Source organism: Schistocerca americana, chromosome 2 (genome assembly GCF_021461395.2).
Source record: "Schistocerca americana isolate TAMUIC-IGC-003095 chromosome 2, iqSchAmer2.1, whole genome shotgun sequence".
In the NCBI taxonomy this organism is placed as follows: Eukaryota; Metazoa; Arthropoda; class Insecta; order Orthoptera; family Acrididae; genus Schistocerca; species Schistocerca americana.
The window spans coordinates 910,837,690-910,850,810 of NC_060120.1; the positions used below are offsets into that span (position 1 = coordinate 910,837,690).

Consider the following 13,121-nt stretch of genomic DNA (forward strand, 5'->3'; position numbering starts at 1 on the left):
GTACCAGTCCTGTGCGAGGGGACGGTCCTGTTGTGGGGCGGAGTGCAGTGGCTGACCACTGGAGGGCGCTGCGGTGGAGTGGGAGGGTCAGCGACTGAGCGTGGTGGTCACGGCGCTGGTCGAGTGCCTCGCGGGCTGCCGCAGGGGCGCTGAGCGCGGGGGCGGCGGCGGCGGGGGCGGCGGCGGCGGCGGAGGTGCGCTCCCGGGCGGCACGGTGGCGGGCGACGGGGCGCGGGTGGCGGCGTCCCCAACGTTGCAGCAGCGTCGCCACCAGCACCAGCACCAACATGCGGCTGCCCGCTCGTCACGCATGCGCACTCGCCGCACGGGGCTGGTCAGCGTAGTGGCCGCGGCGGCAGCGGCGGCCGCCTCGCTCTCCACCAGGCACATGGGGCAGAAGCACAGCATGTGCCCCATCAACGGATGCAACAGACATTCCTACAAAAGTATGTATCTCACTCTCCTACCTCCTGCAACTACACACTCTTTCCTTTTCAGCAGATAACGACGCAACGTTGGCCTTCTGTGACATTTCAGTTCCAGACAACCCCACCACCGCGATATTTGCGCTATTGTGGTGCCCGGTATCAGGTTCTCATGGCTCTGAGCACTATGGGACTTAACATCTGAGGTCATCAGTCCCCTAGAACTTAGAACTATTTAAACCTAACTACCCTAGCGACATCACACACATCCATTCCCGAGGCAGGATTCGAACGGGCAACCGTAGCAGTCGCGCGGTTCCAGACAGAAGCGCCTAGAACCGCTTGGACACGGCGACCGGCCCAGTATCAGGGGAAGATGATTTTTCTGTCTGGCATATAGATGATAAGCTGGTTTCTTCTTAACCCTCCAAAATAGGTTTTGCTTGAGCCGTCTAGGCTGATTTCAAGAACGAGACCTTTTCCTGTGGCAGCCATTTTCCTCATTCCCCCCAAAACGTCAGAACACCCGTCGCTATTAGTACAGGTAACTGTAAGTTCGTCCAGGCAGCAGAATAAATTAATACACACTGAAGAACCAGACAAACCGGTACACCTTCCTAATATCTTGTAGAATCCCTGCGAGCACGTAGAAGTGCTGGGGTGAATTGACACCATGAATCCTGCAGTGCTGGACATAAATCCGTAAGAGTACGAGGGGGTGGAGATCTCTTCTGAACAGCACGTTGCAAGGCATTCCAGGTATGCTCAATAATGTTCCTGTCTAGGGAATTTGGTGACCAGCGGAAGTGCTTAAACTCAGAAGAGTGTTCCTGCAGCCACTCTGTAGCAATTCTGGACGTGTGGGCTGTCGCATTGTCCTGCTAGAATTGCCCAAGTCCGTCGGAATGCACAATGGACATGAATGGATGCGTTGTGGCCGAGCGGTTCTAGGCGCTTCAGTCTGGAACCGCGCGACCGCTACGGTCGCAGGTTCGAATCCTGCCTCGGGCATGAATGTGTGTGATGTCCTTAGGTTAGTTAGGTTTAAGTAGTTCTAAGTTCTAGGGAACTGATGACCTTAGAAGTTAAGTCCCATAGTGCTCAGAGCCATTTGAAACATGAATGGGTGCAGGTGATCGCACAGGATGCTTACGTACGTGTTACCTTTCAGAGTCGTATCCAGACGTACCGGGGTCCCATGTCACTCCAACTGCACACGCACCACGATATTACAGAGCCTCCACCAGCTTGAACGATCCCCTGTTGACATTCAGAGTCTATGGATTCATGCGGTGGTCTCTACATCCCCTACACGTCCTTCCGGTCGATAAAATCTGAAACGAGACTCATCCGATCTGGAAACATGTTTCAACAGTCCATTGTCGGTGTTGACGGGCCCAGGCGAGGCGTAAAGCTTTGTGTAGATCATTCATCAAGTATACACGAGTGGGCCTTCGGTTTCGAAAGTCCATATCGATGATGTTCCGTTGACTGGTTCGCACGCTGACACTTGCTGATGGCTCAGCAGTGAAATCTGGAGCAGTTTGCGGAAGGGTCGCACTTATGTCACCTTCAACGATTCTGTTCAGTCGTTGTTGATCCCGTTCTTGCAGAATATTTTCGCCCGCAGCTATTTGTTATTTTACCGGATTCTTCATATTCACGGTACACTTTTGAAATGGTCGTACGGGAAAATCCCCACTTCATCGCTACCTGCTGTGTCCCATCGCTTCTGCGTCGAGTATAACACCATGTTCAGACTCAGGTAAATCTTGATAACCTGCCGTTGTACCAGCAGTAACCGATCTAACAACTGCACCAGATACTTGTTGTCTTATGTAGGTGTTGCCGACCGCAGCGCAGTATTCTGCCTGTTTACATATCTCTGTATTTGAGTACGCATGCCTATACGCGTTTCCTAGGCGCATCAGTGTATATCTATTGGACGAGGGGCCACAGCCAGTACAAATGTGCATTTATGAAGCAATACCCAAACAATGAGCAGTCCTTTGTGAAGCAATCGCAGACTGAGACGTGTACCTTGATTTTGTGAAGAGTGCTGTTGGTGCTGGTGGTGGGGCTGAGGTCGTGAGACTTGCATGTCAGTGTTGTCTCCCTTGGCCAAAATGTCCCAGTTTCAGAGCCACAGAAAACTGCCTTTCACCACGTCCCATCTGCTGCACCCCAGATATGGTGCATTGCCTATGAGAACCTGGCGGAAATACACAAAAGGCTGGATATGGTTTTTAATAGGAAGTGTAAGCAGCACAGACTGCAGTGTGTGCTCTACAATGTGCTCCCATGCTAGCCACAGAGTTGGTAAGGAGTTGTGGTAGGGCGCTCCATTCCTCTAGCAGCGCTGCTGGATGGTTATTACTGCACGTGGCCACCCTGCAATACATCTCCCCACCGCATCCCACACGTCATCAACGGGATTTATATCGCAGAAACTTGCAAGCCAGTCAATTCGTTGAATATCCTCTCGTTTCAAGATCTCCTCCAACAGCTCTGTTCGATGCAGTCACGTACTTTCATCCATTAAAATCAACTCTGGTCCGAATGCAGCCCTGAAACGACTTACATGGGGAAGGAGTGCAATGTCACAATAACGTTGACCGATGAGTTTGCTGTTCGAAGATTTGGATATAAGTACGCCCATGCAACTCTGTGCCTCCTCATACCGTAACACTTGCACCACCAAAACGTACATGTTCGACAGTGCTGGACTTACCTTCAAATGGCGAGAGATGTAAACACGCTATGTAAATCCTATCGAGCACGCGTGGAATGTGTTGGGAAGGTATACTGCAGCACATCGACATGCACCATCCAGCAGCTGTGAACCGCGCTGGTGGAGATATGGAGCGCCCTACCACAAGAACTCCAACTAACCTTGTGCTGACCATGTCCATGGAACCCTCATGAACGGCGATGACTTCAAGGTAATTACTGTCTTTAAATAATAATGTCATTCTTGTTCTTCTTATTAAATATTTCTTTCAGTTATCCTCTGTACTAAGCGGTAGCAGTTCCTCCTATGTATGATCCAAGTTTCATCGATATTTTTTACTTGGCAGTGACACATCACGCGAAAGTAATTTCGTCCTTTAGATTTCCACGTCAGTGTACGAGCTGTAAACTTTCTGCTAACCTCTGTTAATGCTTTGTAACGTGCGTCAAGGGTTACCGTGAAAAGATTTGTATCAGCACAAGCAAGGTAACTATACTCTAATTTGAGAAACCAGACCTTAGATCGGCGATTTGGTTGAATTGTGGAACAGTTATTTATGGCTGCGAAGAAAAAGATACAGAGGCTCCTTCCACATGTAGTTCTGGCTTACTGCATAAGTCCCAGACTACAAATACAAAGATGGGGGTTTTGATTCTCAATCAGTTCTGAATCGTGAAGAACGCCTAATTGCACTGTGGTTCTGAGCCCACTACTGTATAACAGGCTAAGTAAGTCACTTCAGAACTGGTATTTCAGTTTTTTAAAGTGTGACAATGATGGAAAAAAGAGTAAAATAAGTTTATTATTATTATTATATAATCGTCAGTGCCGAGAGTAAGGAGTACATCCTATGAAAATAATCCAGGCGCAAGTTTCATTCAGAGCCCCAGCGTATCGAATGGGTTAAGGTGGTTTTTAAAAATTTTAATATCTGCGGTTGCGAATAAAGACTTCCGCATTCAGAGACAGGGACAGGCTAGATTCGAGACGTACATCGTTAACAATCTCCCCTTAACCTCAGACCTTTTGGAAACCGATGACTGATCCTTTTCTAGTGCAGTTCGACACACACACACACACACACACACACACACACACACACACACACACACACACAAACGCGCGAGCGTGCACGCGCGCGTGGGCCCGTCACCTCACGCAACAGATCTGACATACGTACAGCTTCCCGAGTGAATTGCAGTGCAGATAGATAATGCGTTCCGCGTAAACAGCAAGTTGGCTAATTCACAGTTAGCCTGCCACTAGGTGAATCAACAGTGTTGCACGGTGATTCACGTTGTTTGCTTTGTTGTTGCGTGTGCGTCAGCTGCGATGAGATTCTTCGTACTCGGGCTTCTCAGCAGTGTTCCAGAGTTGCCACATGAAGTTTCCAACTTTTTGTTGGCTGACTTACCAAAAAACGTAATTGACTGATTTTTAATCGTAGGGAATTGTTTGACTTCGAGAGCAACGTAGATCGTATAACGCTACGTTTCGTTTGCTACTGGACGGTTTGCTACAGTTATACACTTCATCAATTAGCCAGTTGCACGGTGGTTATCGAGAAACAAAAATACACAATACGGTAAATAATTTACATACCACATTATTGTACTCACCACAGTAGGTGAGATCTTTGGAAGAAATAGGGGCCGTGAGTTCCGATCGACATGATTTTATTTGCCTACTTTGTTTTCCAATTTCCTTAATAGTTCTCTGTAGAACCGTTGATAACAGTGTTTATTACACCGGAGATTGTTATGCTGAAATAATAATTTAAGCATACGGAAGTAAGACAGAAACGTGGCTTCAATTTTTCAGTTACACAATCATTGTTTCACAGTATATTTACAAAATTTCATCACCTCCAGAATAGTGTCTACTGGACGTAGCACACTAAAGTCCGTTTCAAATTAATTGATAGATGCCGTCTGTCATTTGCTGCTGCAGTGTTGTTACATCGGCTACCCCTCGGTTAAAGGCGACAGGAAGACACAGCCGATCACTTCACAAGAGCTGAAATGCTTTTCGTGTAATGCGGAGCGATGTTGGAAGTTGCTGCCGTCAGGTACGGAAGGAACGCGAAATGCTCTATTCAAATGGCGCTGAGCACTATGGGACTTAACATCTGAGGTCATCAGTCCCCTAGAACTTTGAACTACTTGAACCTAACTAACCTAAGGACATCATACACATCCATGCCCGAGGCAGGATTCGAACCTGCGACCGTAGCGATCGCGCGGTTCCAGACAGAAGCGCCTACAACCGCTCGGCCACACCGGCCGGCAAATGCTCTGTTCACAGCTGACTTCAAATGACCAATGACTGACCTGCGCCAGACAACGCGTTTTGTAGCCCTGAATATACACTTGTTTCCTAACCTGCCACAACCTGTTGATGCGCGATGTACCCGGGAAAACAGCGGTCAGCAACCAGCGGCAGAACTATTAATCACGCTCGCTTTGATCACGGCGATTAAAGCTGACCTGTACGAGCAAACTGAAAACACAAAAAATTCCCTTTCAGCCCTAAAAGCAAACTGTGTGTCGCTTTTGCTAGGCGAGCCGACAATACCGACAGATCAGCAGTCCTGGAACTCATTTACAGTTTACAAGCGACACGGGCAGATTTAAAAAAAAAAGTTGTTTTGATACAGATTTAAAAATATAAAATATTATCACCCGACAAGTTTCGAACAAACGACTTTCTGCATCTCGTTTCGTAACTCTACCACTGCGCTGCGGAATATTTCCATATCGTTCTCTTATGTTTATTTATCTGAAGAACCAGTTGCAAAGATCATTTTCTGCCTTCAAAAAATTCGGTTTCGCGCCACATCGTGTGAAGTTTACTTCCTGTAATCCGATCTTAGTGATGATGATGATGATGATTGAGTATGTGATGCCGAATCGCGCCTTGCGCGAAAGAAGCCAGTAGTCTTTGGTTACTGGTGTGAACGAAATGTGCGTTATTTCGTTGCCATCGTTTTGTGTGTGTTGTTTTGGTGTGTATATCATGTGTTATGAAATGTGAAACAGAAGGGCCGGACCCATGATTCGGGATCCAAACACAACAAGAAAGAAAAAAAAAAAAAAAAAAAGACAAGGAATTGGAAGTGAACTGATCGTTTGTTGTGGCAGTTTGGCAACGGCGAACAGTTCGGGCGTGATGTTGTGCGCTCTGATTGGAGGAAGAAACCTCCAACACGTGAAGTGTCAACTATGAAGTAATTTTAATCAGACTATAGTCTAACATTGCACCCGTTGCAGAAATAGTCACAGGAGTAGGGAGCGTGCAGAAATTTTGTACGAGGCGATTCCAAAAAGTCAGTTATACAATATGATGGCAGGTGAAGTAACTTTCAGTGAATGCTGCACTACACTTCAATGGGTCACACATACATGACACTACTTTCCTACCTAGTCAGCAAGTCTCCGCAAAAAACGGTCGGAACGTTCTTCGTACTGTAGCCGAGCTGTCTCTAGTACATATACTCCCTTCTGACCATATGTCGTTCTTGTTGCGTAATAGCCTTAGCGTGCGATGAAATGCATATGTTACCCTCTCAAGTCTGTATGTATTTTGTACATCCGCTGCCGTGTTTGCTTTACTGCATCGCTGGTCGTCTACCGCAACATGTTCTCTGGGCCTCTATCCTCTGCCACCTGTCCTGCATGACCTCTACAATCCCTGCATTTCAGTCCTTCCTAGGTCCCTCGCCCTCCGGCTTCCTGAAAGTCTCCACGCCCACAATTTCCGAGGTATTCTGCTACCATGAGTACGTCTCACATGTCCATTGTTTCCTTTCTATCCATTGTACCGTTGTTGAATCTATTTTCATCCTTCATTTGAGGTATATCATTTCCAGTGCGTGTAGCCTTTCTTTCATTTTCATTGTCAGTATCTGTATTTCCGTCCCATATAGCACCGTGATCTCCACAGAACTCTTAACTTTCGAGATATTGTCACTCTGTAGCAGTGCATGTAATTGCTTCGATATAAGAGCCTTTGCTTTGCTTATTTGATCCTGTATATCTTCACCATCCCTTCCATCTACTGTGAATGTGATGTCCACAAAATTGTAAGGTTGTATTTTCAATAATCCTCTTCTCAGTTTTTAAGTCAAGCCTTCCTCTCCTACAGACCATTTGGTCAAAAAACCGCCAGACTCTCAAGGCTGTGAGCGAGAGCAATTTCGTGGCGTAGGAACCAATCCTTCGGTCGCCATGTTACAGGCTACTGTTTTCCATGCAATGCTTCACGTAACCGTTTAAAGACTTTCAGGTGGTTTTCTGGTCCATTGTTGTTTCTTGGAGAACGAAGTGATAGTGGTCTCTCCACATGAGGTGGAGGAAATAAAACCCACAGAGTCTTTTTGTTAGTTCTTACATATTTTGATTTCTTCAGTCGAGGTAGTGAAACAGCCTTCTGGTAGCTCGCCTTTGTTGGTTGGTTGGTTGGTTTGGGGGAAGGTACCAAACAGCGAGGTCATCGGTCCCATAGGGGATGGGGAAAGGAGTCGGCCGTGACATTTCAAAGGAACCATCCCGGCCTTTGCCTGAACTGAGTTAGGGTAATCACCGAAAACATAAATCAGGATGGCGGGACGGGGGTTTGAACACGGGGCAATAGCCATGGCGCGATACGTTTGTATCGAGACAGATTTCCTGAACGAAGGTGTCCCGACAGGAAGACGTTCGAAGCAATTGATCGGCGCCTTAGGGAGCACGGAACATTCCAGCCCATGACTCGCGACTGGGGAAGACCTAGAACGACGAGGACACCTGCAATGGATGAGGCAATTCTTCGTGCAGTTGACGATAACCCTAATGTCAGCGTCAGAGAAGTTGCTGCTGTACAAGGTAACGTTGACCACGTCACTGTATGGAGAGTGCTACGGGAGAACCAGTTGTTTCCGTACCATGTACAGCGTGTGCGGGCACTATCAGCAGCTGATTGGCCTCCACGGGTACACTTCTGCGAATGGTTCATCCAACAATGTGTCAATCCTCATTTCAGTGCAAATGTTCTCTTTACGGATGAGGCTTCACTCCAACGTGATCAAATTGTAAATTTTCATCATCAACATGTGTGGGCTGACGAGAATCCGCACGCAGTTGAGCAATCATGTCATCAACACAGATTTTCTGTGAACGTTTGGGCAGGCATTGTTGGCGTTGTCTTGATGTGCCCAATATTCTTCCACCTACGCTCAATGGAGCACGTTATCATGATTTCATACGGGATACTCTACCTGTGCTGCTCGAACATGTGCCTTTACAAGTACGACACAACATGTGGTTCATGCACGATGGAGCTCCTGCACATTTCAGTCGAAGTATTCGTACGCTTCTCAACAACAGATTCGGTGACCGATGGATTGGTAGAGGCGGACCAATTCCATGGCCTCCACGCTCTCCTGACCTCAGCCCTCTTGACTTTCATTTATGGGGGCATTTGAAAGCTCTTGTCTACGCAACCCCGGTACCAAATGTAGAGATTCTTCGTGCTCGTATTGTGGACGGCTGTGATACAATACCCCATTCTCCAGGGCTGCATCAGCCCATCAGGGATTCCATGCGACGGTGGGTGGATGCATGTATCCTCGCTAACGGAGGACATTTTGAACATTTCCTGTAACAAAGTGTTTGAAGCCACGCTGGTACGTTCTGTTGTTGTGTGTTTCCATTCCATGATTAATGTGATTTGAAGAGAAGTAATAAAATGAGCTCTAACATGGAAAGTAAGCGTTTCCGGACACATGTCCACATAACATATTTTCTTTCTTTGTGTGTGAGGAATGTTTCGTGAAAGTTTGGCCGTACCTTTTTGTAACACCCTGTATAATGGTACGATAAAATATTCCCACCACTATCCACTTTATATTCGTCCACACAGTAGAGATGTACACTGCGTAAAACATCATTTCCTAGCCACCCATGTGTGCTACTCCTGTTCGCAATTGTAATCGCCTGGGCTGGTATCTGGCTACACGCTAAGGGAGACTGTCTTAAATCAGCGGTGTTCAGTCGTTCCACCGCACCACAAATCGTACCACAAACGAAGACGTAATCGTTCTGGAGATGGCCTTTCTGAAGTTAGATTAGTTTGTTTATTGCCCGGGTTAAGCGTGCTGCGTGGGTCCGGCCGAAGTTGTGGAGGGGAGCCGTCCCTCCCGTAGGAGCGCAGGTCGCGTGCCTACGTGAGGCTGGCCACGTCAGGCGGACGCCTGCTATAGGGGCAGGAGGGTGAGGCAGTAAAGCACGGCGCGTTACGGCCTGCCTGCCGTTATCTGTCAGTCCACACGTCTGCCTCCTAGCCGACACGTCACCACAGCGCTGGCTCATTCTCAGCGACTACGTGCTACTGCCCGTTGCTTTGTTTTCCGCCTCGTTTATCCTTGACATATCTGCGACGGAGCACTGATGCTTTGTTGACACCACACGCTTGTATCATGGAATGAAAGTGGTTTTAAATTCTCGTGAAATTTAGTAGAGAGTCTAGATTATTAAGCCACTATTCCAGAACCTGAAACCCGATATCAGCCCTAGATTGCTTTTCTAACGGCTTCCGGGGGCAAACGAAAATTTTACATTGAATATTTCGCGTGGTTATTGACGTATTTAAAAATTTAAAATAGTAAGAGAAATACTACTGTTGGAAGTGTGTGTGTGTGTGTGTGTGTGTGTGTGTGTGTGTGTGTGTGTTGTTGATGATGATGATGATGATGATGATGATGATGATGATGATGATGATTGGTGGTGGTGGTGGTGGTGGTGGTAGTAGTAGTAGTAGTAGTAGTAGTAGTAGTATTAGTTCAGGGCGCTAAACGGCTAGGTCAGCAGCACCCCCCCGCAGCTCGTGGTCGTGCGGTAGCGTTCTCGCTTCCCGCGCCCGGGTTCCCGGGTTCGATTCCCGGCGGGGTCAGGGATTTTCTCTGCCTCGTGATGGCTGGGTGTTGTGTGATGTCCTTAGGTTAGTTAGGTTAAAGTAGTTCTAAGTTCTAGGGGACTGATGACCATAGATGTTAAGTCCCATAGTGCTCCGAGCCATTTGAACCATTTTTTGAGCCAGCAGCACCCGTGTTGGTCTTGATGCAGTGTAACGGACGGCGCGCAAATGCCCAGACTTATTTATCCAGTATCTGAATATGAAAGCACTTCGCAACTTCAAACAAAGCATAATTTCAAACTCTCTCTCGCATACATGCTTAACATTAAATATTTAGCTCATCCATAAAGTAATCAGACGTTTGAAGCTGATTTATACGTGGGAGTTCGATTCTTCAAAGAATCAGTGGTTTAGTGGTACAACACTAAAATATTTAGGAAGACTTAACCCAAGTGACGTTCCATAATGAGAAAGAAAGCAGTTATATCTTCTTTTTTTATCGGAAACAAGGAAGATCCCTATCACTCCCATATCGTCTTGTAGCCTTTCGGCCCTCAGCCTTTCTCTCTCTCTCTCTCTCTCTCTCTCTCTCTCTCTCTAGTCCTCAGGCAATTTATAAAAGAAGGGGAATAATATGCTATACTGGAATCCCGAATAAAACCAACTTGCTTTCAGAAAAAAATGTGTTGCATTACTTACTGAACGCCCCTTGTATTTCACTTCTACAGGTCCGCTACACCATCTGATTTTAATCCCATAGAAAATGTCTGTGACAATGTGGATCAGTGGGTGACTGCTAGCAGTCACCGAGACTGAGATTTCAGAGCTCCACTTGAATTAATCATCAGCTAGCAGCATCAACTATATATGGAATGCGTGGAAAATCTTGAGATCTTTATCAGCGCTAGAGGCGGTATCATAAAGTCCGCTGGGCATGACTTTCTTTTTGTCCTAGTTCAATCCCTGCACTGATGTCAAAAGCTTTAAGCTCTTGTCGGCGTTGTCTCTTATCTTATATCGTCATGTTTACCCTTTAATCTACTGCCTCAATATGGCTTTCGTCCTTTCTGATAATAAAAATGTGTGGGAATTCTTAAGGAGGCCAAACTGCTGAGGTCATCGGTCCCTAGACTTACACACTACTTAAACTAACTTATGCTAAGAACAACACACACACCCATACCCGAGAGAGGACTCGATCCTCCGGCTGGAGGGGCCGCGCGGTCCGTGACATGGCGTCTCAAACAACGCGCGGCTCCTTCTGATAATAAGGGAGTAATGACACACCCAAAAGTTTATGAAATTTGATTTTCTATTCTGGTTTTCCCATTCAGATTGCATTTAACTGTTCCGTACATGGTTTGCAATGTGTTCAGTTGTAACTGTTCATCGCTGGCATAGTTATAACTGATGCTGCTCCCTAGAAAGCTCGCGTGTTATCAATAATTACTGTTGTTCCTTACGGTTAGCTTTGTATAGTACCATTACTTTCGCGTTTTCAATCAGTCTATAGTTGTCCGAGCAAATCATACTGACTTCATGAATGGCGATCTGAAAACTTTTCTCTATTGTCGTCTGTCGCACGGGTAAGCCGCGCGGTCTAGGGCGCTTTGCCACGGTTCACGTGGTTCCCCCCGTCGGAGGTTTGAGTCCTCCCTTGGGCATGGGTGTGTGTTATCCTTAGCGTAGGTTAGTTTAAGTTAGATTAAGTAGTGTGCAAGCCTAGGGACCGATGACCTCAGACGTTTGGTCCCATAGTACTTACCACAAATTTCCAATTTCCTATTGTCGTCTATATTCAGATCATAAAAAAAAATACATAAGTCTTATGACGTCAGATTTTAAGTTTCGGCAAAAATGACTCTTATAGGATCGCTTTGTTGTCTGACTCCGTCCGATTGTCAGGAAGCCTCATTCTCAAGATTGGGTAGACGTATCAAGTTGAAATTTATGTCACATATTAAGCTCTACGTTCGCTTGGCGGTGTAAACAATTTAAACTTCTGCGTCAGTCCAATCAAAAGATACCGCCATTTATGTCTCATGTATTTATATTTGCAAACTCGCTCATTAATACCTATAGGGTACTTCGGGTTGACCTACAGCCATGAAATTTGGCAGGAAGCAAGGTTTGACATTACAGGTAAAGGAAGACAACCCGAAAATTGTTTATTTGTAATTATCCCACAGAGGAAAATATTTGTTGTCATTCTCCAAAGTTTCTGAATTCAAAATGGCTCTGAGCACTATGGGACTTAACTTCTGAGGTCATCAGTCCCCTAGAACTTAGAACTACTTAAACCTAACTAACCTAAGGACACATCCACGCCAGAGGCAGGATTCGAACCTGCGACCGTAGCGGTGGCGCGGTTCCGGACTGAAGCGCGACGGGCACAGTAACAACTGTAAATTAGCTAGGCGTAATCGTGTGGAATGATCTGAAGTGAAACGACGACATGAAACTATTTGTAGTGAAATCAGATGCAAGGTTGAGATGCATCAGACGAACCCTTAGGAGATGTAATTTATCTACGAAAGAAGTGGTCTTCAAACCAATCATCGATCCTTGAGTATTGTTCACGTGTCTGAGACACTTACCAGACGGAATTAGTAAAGGATAATAGAGAAGATCGAAAGACGAACGGGGCGTTTCGTCTCGGGTTTGTTTAGTAAGTGCGAAAGCGTCACAGATGTGCTCAACAAACTCCAGTGACGGGTGCTACAAGAAATGGAAATGGAAATTTGTGATAAGTCCTACGGGACCAAACTGCTGAGGTCATCTGTCCCTAAGCTTACACACTACTGATCTAACTTAAACTAACTTACGCTAAAGACAACACTCTCAGCCATGCCCGAGGAAGGACTCGAACCTCCAACGGGAGCAGCCGCGCGAACCGTGACAAGGCACCTGAGACCGCACGACTACCCCGCGCGCCGATGCTACAAGAGAGACACTTTGTGTATCACGGAACTGTTTTTCTGTTACAATTCCGGAAGAGTAAGCTTCAAGAATAGTGATGCAACACACATCTCACGACGTGATAACGACAGGAAAATCGAAGTAATTGCAGCTTG

At 46.5% G+C, this 13,121-nt stretch overlaps 1 protein-coding gene across 4 annotated transcripts in view; it reads left to right on the top strand.

Annotated features, from left to right (window-relative positions):
- Positions 1–247: 247 nt before the first annotated feature.
- LOC124595930 (dual 3',5'-cyclic-AMP and -GMP phosphodiesterase 11-like) overlaps positions 248–13,121 on the top strand; it is a 317,214-nt gene continuing 304,340 nt past the window's right edge. For 2 of the 4 annotated variants that reach the window (XM_047134846.1, XM_047134848.1), the window contains exon 1: positions 252–446. In XM_047134846.1, coding sequence (XP_046990802.1) covers positions 311–446 — 136 coding nt within the window. In that variant the 5' untranslated portion in view covers positions 252–310. Of the gene's footprint in view, positions 447–13,121 lie in introns of all 4 variants that reach the window. The other 2 variants (XR_006978262.1, XM_047134847.1) reach the window with 2 other exon arrangements.